The sequence below is a fragment of the Oncorhynchus mykiss genome, chromosome 16, assembly GCF_057628025.1.
Source record: "Oncorhynchus mykiss isolate SJ-2025 chromosome 16, ASM5762802v1, whole genome shotgun sequence".
NCBI lineage: Eukaryota > Metazoa > Chordata > Actinopteri > Salmoniformes > Salmonidae > Oncorhynchus > Oncorhynchus mykiss.
In genome coordinates, this window is record NC_143037.1 from 50,851,104 (window position 1) to 50,865,909 (window position 14,806).

The following is a 14,806-nucleotide window of genomic DNA, read 5'->3' on the forward strand; positions in this document are numbered from 1 at the left end:
GTACCTAGTAACTTAATGAATAGTGAGTTTGTACCTAGTAACTTAATGAATAGTGAGTTTGTACCTAGTAAGTTCATGAATAGTGAAGTTTGTACCTAGTAAGTTAATGAATAGTGAAGTTTGTACCTAGTAAGTTAATGAATAGTGTTTGCCGGGGGAAAGATTCCAACTGTTTCTCATTCTCATCCATAACAAATATGAAACGGAAAACATCCTTAAAAATAATCTATTAAATGTATTAAATGGATCATCAGGTGTAAAACGGGGAGACACTCAATTCAACTTGAGAAGTCAATAAATTGAAAAATACCAAGCTTCCTCAAATCGAGACATCAGTTATTCTAATAATGGTTTGATGGAATCCTACCCAACATATTAATGCACCACTATATAAGATTCAAGGCCTCGGCTTTCAGACTTTCAGACTAGGTCTCCCTTTGAAGATAATCTTATTTCTTACTTGGCTGAAGCCGCAAGGTGGCTCATGCAGATCTATCAGCCCCTAACTGTTTACCATTGACCTTTAAAGAAACAAGCCACAATTGCTGTGCTTAAAACAGAAGCACTCAATGGAAATGCTAATAGATGGAAGTCGAAAGGAATCCCTCATCATCTCATGCTGTCTCTCCGGTGTGGTTTATTGACACTGGTGATTGATATGCCTCGTGAGAAAAGGCATTTGGACCATAAGGGGAAGGCATTTCTTCCTCTTTAAATAGTCTTGAGTGTTTCCTCAGCACGTCACTAAAATGGGTTTTAAATTATACTCTTTATTAATGTCAGTTGAAGAAATGATCATTCGATTATGAACAACAGAGCCTGGTGGGGTGGCTGGCACATTCACAGCTGCAAACATGTCGTCAGTCTCTGTCTCTGTGTCAGTCTCTGTGTCCGTCTGTCTCTGTCATCTCCACATCAGTCTCTGTATCTGTCTCAGTCTCCCTCTCACTCTCCGGAAAGAGAGAGAAATGAATACCGATTCCTGTTACAAAGACAAAACACATACACACAGGTGGCAATGAGTAAATCACACAAACAAGACTATCAAACCAAAAAAGTTCACAGAGCCCTCAGGCGAGTGATGGCTGAAGATGCTAACTGCTTGGCTTCCCTTACTTAGGCAGTGTTTTGTCTTCAATGGAAGGGTTAAAATAAGATATCCTTCTGAGCAACCTGCAGAGAGAGAGAGACCTAAAAACACAATGGGGGTCTGCTGGCAAGCTGTGGCTATGTCCCTCCAACTGTGCCACTGGTGTAGAACCTCAGGCCACTCTTTCATGCCACCGTGTTGATTAGAGACTGCCTTGCAGGTGTGTTGATAAGTAACGCTATACAGGCGTCTTGTGTGTCAAGTGACAAGGGGCTGGCTGTCCTTGGCCAGCATGGTTCTATAGTGATTAGGGCTGTAGCTCTCCAGGCTGCTCAAATGTGGGTTCTTCATTGTGATGCCCATGAACAGAGCTGTCCATGGTGCTGAACTAGGTCCTCTTGATGGTGTTGTAGTGAGTAGAGCTGTCTTATGTTGCTGAACTAGGGCCTCTTGATGGTGCTGTAGAACGCAGAATTGGCCATGGTGCTGAAACAGGAGCTGTTCAACTACTCCTATGCCTATGCCCCTCACTGTGCTCACATGTAGTAGAAATACATTTAATATGAAGTATGAAATCTTTGAGGTAGGTTTAACATTTTGTATTGTTCTGAATAACCAACAATATATAAAATAGAGTAACTAGGATTTTTTTTTAAATATTTAAGTCGCACATTTTCCCTGAAGAAGGCACTGCGTTCCGAAACATTTGTTATGTTTACCCATTAAATTCTTGAGAGCATATATAGTTTTCAGCTTTCTTTCTTTTTATACAGTTAACTCTCCATTAGTCAGCACCTCCAATAGAAATGTTTTGGTGTGTGACAGCTAATGCTCTTTACAAGATAATTACACATTTTGACATGCTCCATGAAGTCCCTGTCTTAAAACAATGAGCCTTCAGGAGTAAATGTCACTGTCAGCAATATCATTTCCAAATGTCATGTGTGGTTTTTGGGACATCAAAACCTTTCAGAATTTGGTCAATCACGACAGCGGTAAACATTACTGTTGCTGAGGGGAGAAAAATATGAACTAGTTTGGGACACTGCATCTCACAATTGCATCACACGCACTGTTCACTTCAGACATATGTACATTAACACCACCATCTCTCTGTAACGGCATTCATAGGAAGAAGGTGAGGACCAAGGTGCAGCGTGGTACATGTTCATATTATTTATTTGAAACTGAACACTAAATACAAAATAATAAAAGGAATAACCTACATAGTTCTGACAGGCGATACAAACACTCAACATAAAATAACGACCCACAAAAACCCAGTGGGGAAAAAGCTACCTAAGTATGGTTCTCAATCAGAGACAACGATAGACAGCTGCCTCTGATTGAGAACCACACCCGGCCAAACAACAAAGAAATCCAAAACACAGAAAATGAACATAGAATGCCCACCCTAGTCACACCCTGGCCTAACCAAAATAGAGAAGAGAGGTTTTGAGATACATCCTACAGTATATTATAAATAGTACAGTATTTATGATGCATTCAGCGCTGTGTATCAGACCAAAATTGCCCTGTATTTGTTAAAACATGTATTCTCCTGTTTGGTCTTGAGGATAGCAACAACATGTGTTCCCTTCCCTGGACTTCCTATAATGAGAGAGACTGTGTCAGTGGACTGCTGAGTGCTGCAACACCTGCGACAGCACAGACATGTGAGGGGTCATTTACAGGGCCGAGAGACTCACATCCTCAACAATAACAACCTTCCTGTCTGAAGGAGAGTGTTCCTTTTCTACAACAACCTACCTACTGTAATTGGTTTCTGTTTTCTAAGGATGATAGCTGTCAGAAACACTCATCCAGCGGCTGTACACAAAGCCTGTTAAAGACAGAAAGTAGTGGTCTGTAGGTCAGAGAAACAGATGGTACCACAGCAGGTTTCACAACGAATAAAGAAAGGTTCTCTAGCATATTTATCACACGGAATCAGAACTTTTCTAAAATCTCAATTCAATGTTTATTGTTTCAAAAAATCACCTATTAATTCATAAGAATTAACATGGTCAACATAATAGGGTATAGCAAGATGACTAGATGATGGGTGTGTGCAACGTAATAACAAGCAGGCTGAAACTATCCTGTGATTGTACCCGCTACCTAGCTATATCATAAATATGGTCATAATAAAGAAAACTAACAGAGACCAAAGAATGTTCTACCCTGGCCACTGAGCATTCAGCGCTGCATAAGCTTGACGTGTGCTTTGTTGATGCCAGGACTTATTGGTTTTCAATGAGATCCTTGCATTGTTGCACTGCTTCCAACGGAGCTTTGAAGCATATCGTTCGCTCCTAACGCTGTCAAAGAAACATCTAATCAATGTTAAAGGCTGATGCTTCATGCTGCAGATGGCTGACGGTGGGAATGAACGTTGAACTCTGATTCTGTTCGAAGAGATTTAAGTTGTCTCTCAGTCTGTTTCCACTGTTATCCTCTCCTCCACATCCTGTCTCCCCCATCCCCGTCAGAGTGTTGATTATTCCATAGCCTCGCAGCAGAGACAATCATTCAAAGCGGTTGTGCCATAACACCTGAGAGGAGTGTGTCACACTTTCTCTTCTTGCTCCAAGTTTTTATTCACTCATTCCCCACCATGGGAATTAACCTCACCTTTCCAATCAAGCAACTCCAATAAATATGGAAGTTTTCTTACCGCTGTAAGAGCAGTGTGAGTTCAGGGCCGCAGGCGTGTTCTGTATACCAGCGATAAAGCCTGAGCACAATAGAGTGGAGGAGTGGAGCTGGCTTCAAGTCATGCCATGGGTATGGAGGAGGGAGGACAGCTTCTCTCAGCCTTACCGTCTCCCACACATACTGATCAGGGCTGACTTACTCCCTGTAATGACACTTACCTCTCCCTTACTTCCTAAGGTAGCCATTAAACCTCCATCACATGACTGATGAACTCGACTTCGGTATTTGAATATCCCCCTCAGCAGTCCAGTCTATGAACAACCTTCTAGTAAATCACCCTTCAGCAGAAGGTTGGTTTCAACTCTCTTCTTCAAACTTCTTATTTCTAATAGGTGTCTATTTGGTGATGAATATGTATTATCTGCAGTTTCCATGTAATCAACAGACTTGAGTATATCAAATGTACAGTAAAAGTAGTTAGACTGCATGCAATTGCATGTCAGATTACCATGAACCACAGGGTGTTATGTATATCTATAGTGAGGGGAGAAATGAAATGTTGACAAAAATCCATTAAAGATTACTGGGGAAATCTGAGTGTCTGTAGGTTCTCAAGTGGGTTTTCCTATGTGAGACCACCTGTGCTGATTTGCAACTGTGAGAAGCTGATGATCATGGTTTGTTCATACAGTACCCTACAGTAGCATGCAGTTCCAGTTTGATAGTAGGGCAGTCTTGCTTTAAGAAATGTGATACAGTCTTTACACTCAGCCGGGCTGTAGAGGAACACTCATTACTTAGTGCTCGCTGAAGGGGACAGAGCAAGAGCGTGTGCTCAGAGGCTGCCTCTCAATGGGAGGAGGATGCAGATGGAGAAAGCGAGAGAGAGAGAGAGAGAGAGAAAGCGAGAACGCGAGAGGGGAGATTCTACAGCAGTAAATTAAGGATTGCTCCTTATGTGCCTGTAAACGCGAAAAGCCAAATCTATTCTGTGTCAGTGCCAGGGTCTCCTCAAGGGAAGCCAGTGATATTTCAAAGGTGGAAATGGCAAGGCTCTAAATCTGTTGTTTCTGACTGGCTCAGCTGTCAGCTTTCAGTCACTGTGCTCAACGCTGTTGGTTGTCCTCAGACAAAGTGAAGAAAAGGAAGGAAGAGTAGTGTGACGAGTCAAAGGAGTTTGGGAGTCTCAACCTAAATCAAGGACGGAGTTGGATGGGGATTCCACATCAGCCTCAAGATGGATGGATTTAAAACAACGTGTTAGAATACTTAGGTAAGAGACTTACTGTTTAAAGAAGAGAGAGAGAGACACGTTTACTGTATGGAGGGAAGTAGAAATACAAATTCACCTAAGTGAATTCAAATGAATAAATGGAGACAGTTTTATAAAATCAGCATCACTTGTTTAACATGTTCATAAAGATGAAAGTGTGTTTGCACATATGTACTGCATTAAGCAAATTCCTTAGAGGTACGGTGCTCTGTTTCTATCACACACTTTATTTGTAGTAACATTGCTTTGCGTACTCAATATTTACTGTTTATTTTATGTTGTGGATTTAATTTTTCTCTCTTTTTCCAAGGATCATTTATACCAAATGTCAATGGCAAATAAGTGCAGGTTACATAGAGCCTGTTCAAATACATAATGCATGAAGGATCAAATGTACTGACATTTTCTCAACCTTTTATGTTATTTACAGTACTTACATGAACACACATGAGTACATGAACACATTTAATAGAGCATCAAAAATAACTCATAGAAATGTAATATGGTTTGCTGACTTCGCCACCTTTTTTTTTACAAAGGTAAGGTTCTCTAGATCACGGACACTGTAATATCTAAGATGAGCTGCTGGAAGAAATTTCCTCACGGAAGTACCATTCTTGAAACCCAATCCTTTTAGCTAGAAGAAAAAACTCTGCTAAAATTTCACGCAGACACGGTAGGCTGCATTCAGAGAAAAGGCTGTGCAAAATCGTTTGAAACCTAATCTAAAACAAAATCTTAAAAGCTAATTTGCCTTTGACATGCTCCTTGAAAATGTATTATTTTGTAATTTGTTGAACAGAAACACTGCTTGCAGACAACCCTTCTAGTTTGTTGATGTGAGGATCTTTTGACAGAGGTAATTCTTTGGTTTATAACTGAGAAAAAAAAGGCACTGAAATGGAATCTAATAAAAAATCGTATTACCCGACAAAGGCACCGGACCAAAAGCTATTTCTCTTTCACAAGCGTGACTAAAATTGGATAATTCTGTACTCTGTTCAATAGAATCACAATTTAATGCTATCACCTCTACAACGTTTGTTAATGTCAAGATCTCTTGACAGAGGCAATTGTTTCAAATATTGAATAATTCTGAAACCAACCCTAACCTTAACCTGGGATCTGCATGTGCCTTATATAAACAGCTTTTGAGAGACATTACATGTCTTTGGATTCCCATTACAGTTCTGTCACTGTCACAGCCTTGTGATATCCAAAAGCCATCCATAGAAAAGAGTTGGCAGCTAACTGCCTGCGAGCCAGGAGAGAAATGTTGTCTTTTTTTATTTCAATTTTTGGTTTAAAGGCAGGCAAGAAGAGAGCGAGAGAGAGAGTCAGGAATTGAAGAGGGAGTCAGCCTGTCAGAGGAAAACTCAGCTGCATGGAAAACGTCCCCAGGGGCCATTCCACAATTGCTGCTGCGCTGTGGCTCAGGGACGAGATAGGGCAGGAATAAAAAAGATTACAAATGAGCAGTTGATAATCACGCTTAATGATACACTGCTTGTTATGGCGATTATGTGGAAGTTCAGCTGGGTCAGTGTACCAGGACATCTTTTTCTGTGTGTGTGTGTGTGCTTTCATGCGGTCATAAATGCATTTGTGCTTGTGTGTGTGTGTTCCTGTGTGTGTGACATGATGACCTATGACATTGACTGTGCTCTCCCCCTTCTATAGCAGATGTGTCCTGTCATGTCCTGGCTGCTGTGCCTGGTCCTCTGGGTCAGTGGGAGGTCCATCCAGCTGTGCCAGGCCACCTTTTATGAGACCATACAGCTACAGCAGCACCATGTGACACGGCCTGGAAGGACCTCCATTCACGTGATTGGTGAGTTGGCTTCTCAACGACAACACCCTGTTCGACTTCTGCTTTGTTCCTCCTTTCAGCTGTGTGAATGCAAGTCTGACCTTGTGAGTCAAATTTCATGAGGTTTATTGTTTTTATATAGCCTTTGTATGGATATTTGTGCTACTCCACGTGTGTTTGATAAGATATTACAACAACAAAGACGTTACTTCAAATAACAAACAATTTAATTTACCTCGGACATCATAGGACATCATAGGTCATCATAGGGCTTCATAGGGCATCATAGGGCATCATATGGCATCTTATGACATCATAGGACATCATATGACATCATAGGGCATCATTGGGCATCATAGGGCATCATAGGACATCATAGGGCAGCATAGTGCATCATAGGGCATCATATGGCATCTTATGGCATCATAGGGCATCATATGGCATCTTATGACATCATAGGACATCATAGGACATCATAGGGCATCATTGGGCATCATATGGCATCATAGGGCAGCATAGGGCATCATAGGGCATCATAGGGCAGCATAGGGCATCATAGGGCAGCATAGTGCATCATAGGGCATCATATGGCATCTTATGACATCATAGGGCATCATAGGGCATCATATGGCATCTTATGACATCATAGGACATCATAGGACATCATAGGGCATCATTGGGCATCATATGGCATCATAGGGCAGCATAGGGCATCATAGGGCATCATAGGGCAGCATAGGGCATCATAGGGCATCATAGGGCAGCATAGGGCAGCATAGGGCATAATTGGGCATCATAGGACATCATAGGACATCATATGACATCATATGGCATCATAGGGCATCATAGGGCATCATAGGGCATCTTATGACATCATAGGGCATCATAGGGCATCATAGGACATCATAGGGCAGCATAGGGCATCATAGGGCATCATAGGGCATCATAGGACATCATAGGGCAGCATAGGGCATCATAGGGCATAATTGGGCATCATAGGACATCATAGGACATCATAGGACATCATATGGCATCATATGGCATCATAGGGCATCATAGGGCATCTTATGACATCATAGGGCATCATATGACATCATAGGGCATCATTGGGCATCATAGGACATCATATGACATCATTTGGCATCATAGGACATCATAGGGCATCATAGGACAGCATAGGGCATCATAGGACATCATAGGGCAGCATAGGGCAGCATAGGGCATCATAGGACATCATAGGACATCATAGCACACGCGATAGAACAGCAGAGCATGTACTGCAATGTTTTTGACCACACTGCTGGATGCTTATTTCCTCAAAACAAAATCAATAACAAATGCGCATGGGGCTGCCAGTGGCGCTGTTTCACCTATCACAGATCTCAGCTTTAACTGGAAGGGGATAGGGAGGAGGGCTTGGGCAACATAACTATATTCTACACTGAACAAAAATAGAAACGCAACATGTAACAATTTCAAAGATTTTACTGATTTACAGAAATCATTCAATTGAAATTTGTGAACCAAATTTGAGATAAATGTGTTTTTTGTGCATATAGAACATTTCTGTAATATTTTATTTCAGCTCATGAAACATGGGACCAACACTTCACATGTTGCTTTTAGATTTTTGTTCAGTATATGTAGAATGGTGTGTGTTTGTATCTTCTTTGTAAATAGTCATGGAGAAAGATTGTAATATTTTTCTTACCGCTTTAGAAAAGGTTATGGTGCGTGTGGTGTCTGTGGGGCCTTAATTTGACAAAGGCCTTCATTTCTAATAAGCTCGGACTAAACACCCATTAGCTAGCTAGCATGCACATTGCACTGTGTTGCGTTTGCCTTTTGTGCACAGATGTTTTGCTGCAAAAGTCCAAGCCCACCTGGCTAGATTGAGTGTTTAGTCATTTCGAGCGACAGTTTGCAGGATCTGACAGAACTATGACCCCCAGTAAACTTCAATGTTGAGGTGTGAGTTTATTTACCAACAAACTATTCTCCTCCTTCTGGTTTGGGTGATTACAATCTCTATGAAATTGGGCTGAATGGGAAGTGGACTACCGGTCATATGGTTCATATGATATAAAGAGAGAAGCATTCCCACGCTGTATAGTGAATCTTGTCAAGGCTTTCCACAGAGAACTGTGCCTGTGCTTTTAACTGGGGTGGCAGGTAGCCTAGTGTTAAAGAGCATTGGGGCAGTAACTGAAAGGTTGCTGGTTTGAATCCCCAAGCTGACTAAGTGAAACATATTTTGATGTGCCTTGAGCAAGGCACTTAACCCTAATTGCTCTGGATAAGACCGTCTGCTAAATGACATAAATGTAATTGAGCGTGCAGCTCCTCAGTGGCTGTTAAATGTGTAATGTCATAGTAGTGCTAAAGCATGTTAGCTGCTGCTGGTATTCAACATGCTGTCAATGTCAGGACAATTATTCACACTACAATATAAAATTCCATGTTCATGTCCTGATGCCTAGTGAAGCAGCAATCAAGACTGGTTCCGAAGAAACTGTGCACCATTTAAATTGTTTTATACATCCTCCTACAGCATTTTTTTTTTTATACTTAAAGTAAATGTTCAGTGTTCATTTAAAAAAGGTATTGGGTCAATGTAACAAAGCACAACATGCTGCAGGATACATGCTCATTAGGTTCTGTTCTTTTCCATGTCAAATATCCACTTTAGTGAGATTCATTTGGAGAAAGCTGTACGCCTGATTGGAGTTACTGCTCTCTCGTGAGTCTTTGTTGTTTAGATGTCTCTGCTCATAAGCTTTCCTGAAAAGATTGATTGTGCCGGCACTGAAAGCAGCTAATTAGTCTAGCTGCTTGAATCATAAAGCAATGACGGAGGAATAACACAACATGGATGTCATATTAGTAGCTCCAGTCCTTGAGAGTAAAAACTACACCGAGAGCCATTTAAAACGACCCAAAAAGCCATTTAAGAGATGGCCTTGTACATAGATAAACAGATACACAGATGAGATGGGACTGGGATAGGACTGTAAATGCTGAGTGTTTCAGTTGCATGTCTGTCCCCCAAAAATGTCTAAACAATAATGAAGGAGACTATGTTTGCTGAGCTTGAGAGCCCTAGCTACCAAATAATGACCTTATGAAATATCCTCTGAGACGTCAGTGTTGCTGTTCTATGAGCTTTGTGATGGTACAGACCATAATTACATTCTTCCACTGAAGAATCAATCACTTGGGATGTTGGCACAATACCCTCTAACAAACACACGTTTCAGACAAGCATTTAAGAGAGATTACAAATTCCACCAAACGTGAATCCTTGTTAGTTGATATTGTACAAAGCATACAATCCTTATTTTTCTGGATCAGGGGAAAGTGTAAAAGCCTTGTCAATCCTGAATACCATAGTTTTCCTTATCCTCATTCCAGGATAAACAGGATGCCGGTGTTATGAGAACAGAATGGGATGTCTGGATTGACTGTGACACCAGGGCATTTGTTCTGTGTTATGTGTTGTGTGGCTGTTGGATTGGTAGCAGTATTGGGGTTGACGGGTCATGAATTGGTGGCAGGAAGGCCATTGGCTGTAGACCGTTGGGCCAATCATTGAAGCCAGTGACATGCCATAAGTTCAAATTGACTGGTGTTACCACAGGTAATTGAGATCACAAGTGGCTGTAGATCAGTTGTTTCCTTGCCAAAGGAAAGTGTTAGGCTGTAGGGGTAAACAGGGCCTCTAATCAGAATAAATGGTAGGCATAGCCAAATGGAAGGTTGTGACTCTTTACATGCTGATCACGGAGAAATGCAACTCACATGATGTCCTATATAAACAACACCTAATCCCAAACAATAGACATTCACTTTGAAAGCCTTGAACACAGGTAGGTCTATATGTATAATTGCCTTGAGCCAATTTTGAAATGTGTTGCAAAAACAGCACAAATCATCCCAAGTCTCCCTGTACTTGAGATGATCACACTCGTGATTACTTCTGCTTTGCAAGGATACTGGTTACCCAACAACAGTTCATTGGGTAGTACTTGACAGTCCTCCCGGTAGCATTAAGGGCTCTATTCAATCCACATCGTGGACGTTCAGCTTTACAGTGTGATTGGATTTTAAAGGTAATGCTCCTGCTTCAGTGGAGGCTGAATTCACGGTAAACGCTGCACATGTCGGCTGAATGGGAAATGACCTGTACATTTCTATTGCGGAATCTGTAACACTTCAGCTTTACATATTGAATAGAGCCCGAAGTCTTTCCAGGCCCAGGCCCAGCACACTCTAACTCTAGTTGGAAGTAGGATTCCTGAATAGATGATTATGTATGTCCAGTGAATCAGGAGGAGGTAGTGTCCTCCTCTCCACCCTGCAGCTGTACTTATAGGATGTAGCATCAGCCAGAGCTCCAATCTCAGACGTGCCGTGGGCTGTTTTACCTTTGGTGCAGACGTACAGTGTGGCTTGCTGAGCTAAGGGTCACATGAATCACAAGGTGCCGTATTTATCCGGTGCAAGGAGCGTGAACAACAGCGCACAAAAGAGGAACAGATTGTCAGTAAGGGTGCATGGATAAAATCACTGGGGAAGCCAGGCTGGGTAGAAAAGCCATATTACAGCATGTGTTGTGATAATTGCAATGTTTTTTAACTTTTACTTCACTCCATTCCTAAAGAAAATGATTTACTTTTTACTCCATACATTTTCTCGCACACCCAAAAGTCCTCGTTACATTTTTTAATGCTTAGCAGGACAGGAACATTGTCTAATTCACACATTTATCAAGAGAACATTCCTACTGCCTCTGATCTGGCGGACTCACTAAACACAATCTTCATTAGTAAATTATGTCTGAGTGTTGGAGCATACCCCAAGCTATCTGTAAATAAGTTAAAAAAACAAGACAATTGTGCCATCTGGTTTGCTTTATGTAAGGAATTTGAAATAAATGTTTACCTTTGATACTTGAGTATATTTTAAACCAAATACTTTTAGACTTTTACTCAAGTAGTATTTTACTGGGTGACTCACTTTTACTTGAGTCATTTTCTATTACGGTATCTTTACTTTTACTCAAGTTGGGATATTTTTCCACCACTGAACTAAGAGGTCTAGCCCGAACCATGAAAAACAGCCCCAGACAGATTATTCCTCCTCCATTAAACTTTACAGTTGTCACTATGCATTGGGGCAGGTAGCCACAATCCAGATTCGTCCGTCGGATGGTGAAGCGTGATTCATCACTCCAGAGAAATAATTTCCACTCCTCCAGAGTCCAATGGCTGCGAGCTTTACACCACTCCAGCCAACGCTTGGCATTGTGCATGGTGATCTTAGGCTTGTGTGCGACTGCTCAGCCATGGAAACCCATTTCATGAAGCTCTCAACAACGTTTCTTCCAGAGGCGGTTTGGAACTCGGTAGTGAGTATTGCAACCGAGGACAGATGATTTTTACGTGCTACACGCTTCGGCACTTCGCGGCTGAGCCGTTGTTGCTCCTAGACGTTTCCACTTCACAATAACAGCACTTACAGTTGACCGGGGAAGCTCTAGCAGGGCAGAAATTGGATGAACTGACTTGTTGGAAAGGTGGCATCCTATGACGGTGCCACGTTGAATGTTACTTAGCTCTTCAGAAAGGCCATTCTACTGACAATGTTTTTCTATGAAGATTGCATGGCTGTGTGCTCAATTTTATACACCTGTCAGCAACAGTTGTAGCTGAAATAGCTGTAACCACTAATTTGAAGGGGTGTTCACATACATTTGTATATATAGTGTATATAGACCTACAGTGGGGCAAAAAAATATTTAGTCAGCCACCAATTGTGCAAGTTCTCCCACTTAAAAAGATGAGAAAGGCCTGTAATTTTCATCATAGGTACACTTCAACTATGACAGACAAAATGACAGAAAAAAATCCAGAAAATCGCATTGTAGGATTTTTAATGAATTAATTTGCAAATTATGGTGGAAAATAAGTATTTGGTCACCTACAAACAAGCAAGATTTCTGGCTCTCACAGACCTGTAACTTCTTCTTTAAGAGGCTCCTCTGTCCTCCACTCGTTACCTGTATTAATGGCACCTGCTTGAACTTGTTATCAGTATAAAAGACACCTGTCCACAACCTCAAACAGTCACACTCCAAACTCCACTATGGCCAAGACCAAAGAGCTGTCAAAGGACACCAGAAACAAAATTGTAGACCTGCACCAGGCTGGGAAGACTGAATCTGCAATAGGTAAACAGCTTGATTTGAAGAAATCAACTGTGGGAGCAATTATTAGGAAATGGAAGACATACAAGACCACTGATAATCTCCCTCGATCTGGGGCTCCACGCAATATCTCACCCCGTGGGGTCAAAATGATCACAAGAACGGTGAGCAAAAATCCCAGAACCACACGGGGGGACCTAGTGAATGACCTGCAGAGAGCTGGGACCAAAGTAACAAAGCCTACCATCAGTAACACACTACGCCGCCAGGGACTCAAATCCTGCAGTGCCAGACGTGTCCCCCTGCTTAAGCCAGTACATGTCCAGGCCCGTCTGAAGTTTGCTAGAGAGTATTTGGATGATCCAGAAGAAGATTGGGAGAATGTCATATGGTCAGATGAAACCAAAATATAACTTTTTGGTAAAAACTCAACTCGTCATGTTTGGAGGACAAAGAATGTTGAGTTGCATCCAAAGATCACCATACCTACTGTGAAGCATGGGGGTGGAAACATCATGCTTTGGGGCTGTTTTTCTGCAAAGGGACCAGGACAACTGATCCGTGTAAAGGAAAGATTGAATGGGGCCATGTATCGTGAGATTTTGAGTGAAAACCTCCTTCCATCAGCAAGGGCATTGAAGATGAAACGTGACTGGGTCTTTCACCATGACAAGATCCCAAACACCCTGCCCGGGCAACGAAGGAGTGGCTTCGTAAGAAGCATTTCAAGGTCCCACCTAGCCAGTCTCCAGATCTCAACCCCATAGAAAATCTTTGGAGGGAGTTGAAAGTCCGTGTTGCCCAGCAACAGCCCCAAAACATCAATGCTCTAGAAGAGATCTGCATGGAGGAATGGGCCAAAATACCAGCAACAGTGTGTGAAAACCTTGTGAAGACTTACAGCAAAGGGTATATAACAAATATTGAGATAAACTTTTGTTAATGACCAAATACTTATTTTCCACCATAATTTGCAAAGAAATTCATTAAAAATTAAAAATTGTGATTTTCTGGATTTTTTGTTCTCATTTTGTCTCTCATAGGCCTCTCTCATCTTTTTAAGTGGGAGAACTTGCACAATTGGTGGCTGACTAAATACTTTTTTTGCCCCACTGTATCAGCTGATGTAAGAAGGGCTATATAAATTTATTTGATTTTATTTGATTAGTAATGAAAAGTAAACACTCTTGCCACTGTTGTTAAGTATTATTTAGTTTTTCAATCACACTTTATCTCTACAAACTCTTAGTTAACTCATGCATAAGCTTTTGTCCCATGTTTTGAACTTTCTTTACAAACTGAACCATATGCTCAAAACAAACATATGCAATTAATCTATAGTGATATGGTTATATATAAATATATATACAGCGCCTTGCGAAAGTATTCGGCCCCCTTGAACTTTGCGACCTTTTGCCACATTTCAGGCTTCAAACATAAAGATATAAAACTGTATTTTTTTGTGAAGAATCAACAACAAGTGGGACACAATCATGAAGTGGAACGACATTTATTGGATATTTCAAACTTTTTTAACAAATCAAAAACTGAAAAATTGGGCGTGCAAAATTATTCAGCCCCCCTAAGTTAATACTTTGTAGCGCCACCTTTTGCTGCGATTACAGCTGTAAGTCGCTTGGGGTATGTCTCTATCAGTTTTGCACATCGAGAGACTGACATTTTTTCCCATTCCTCCTTGCAAAACAGCTCGAGCTCAGTGAGGTTGGATGGAGAGCATTTGTGAACAGCAGTTTTCAGTTCTTTCCACAG

The 14,806-nt window shown here is 41.4% G+C and overlaps 1 protein-coding gene across 2 annotated transcripts in view; it reads left to right on the top strand.

Annotated features, from left to right (window-relative positions):
• Nucleotides 1–4,540: 4,540 nt before the first annotated feature.
• The window catches only part of LOC110492157 (chemokine-like protein TAFA-1), a 29,187-nt gene continuing 18,921 nt past the window's right edge, over nt 4,541–14,806 (top strand). Inside the window, exons 1-2 of one of the 2 annotated variants that reach the window (XM_021566214.3) lie at nt 4,541–5,021; nt 6,702–6,852. In XM_021566214.3, coding sequence (XP_021421889.1) covers nt 6,705–6,852 — 148 coding nt within the window. In that variant the 5' untranslated portion in view covers nt 4,541–5,021; nt 6,702–6,704. The remainder of the gene's footprint in view (nt 5,022–6,701; nt 6,853–14,806) is intronic. The other variant, XM_090203139.1, reaches the window with a different exon arrangement.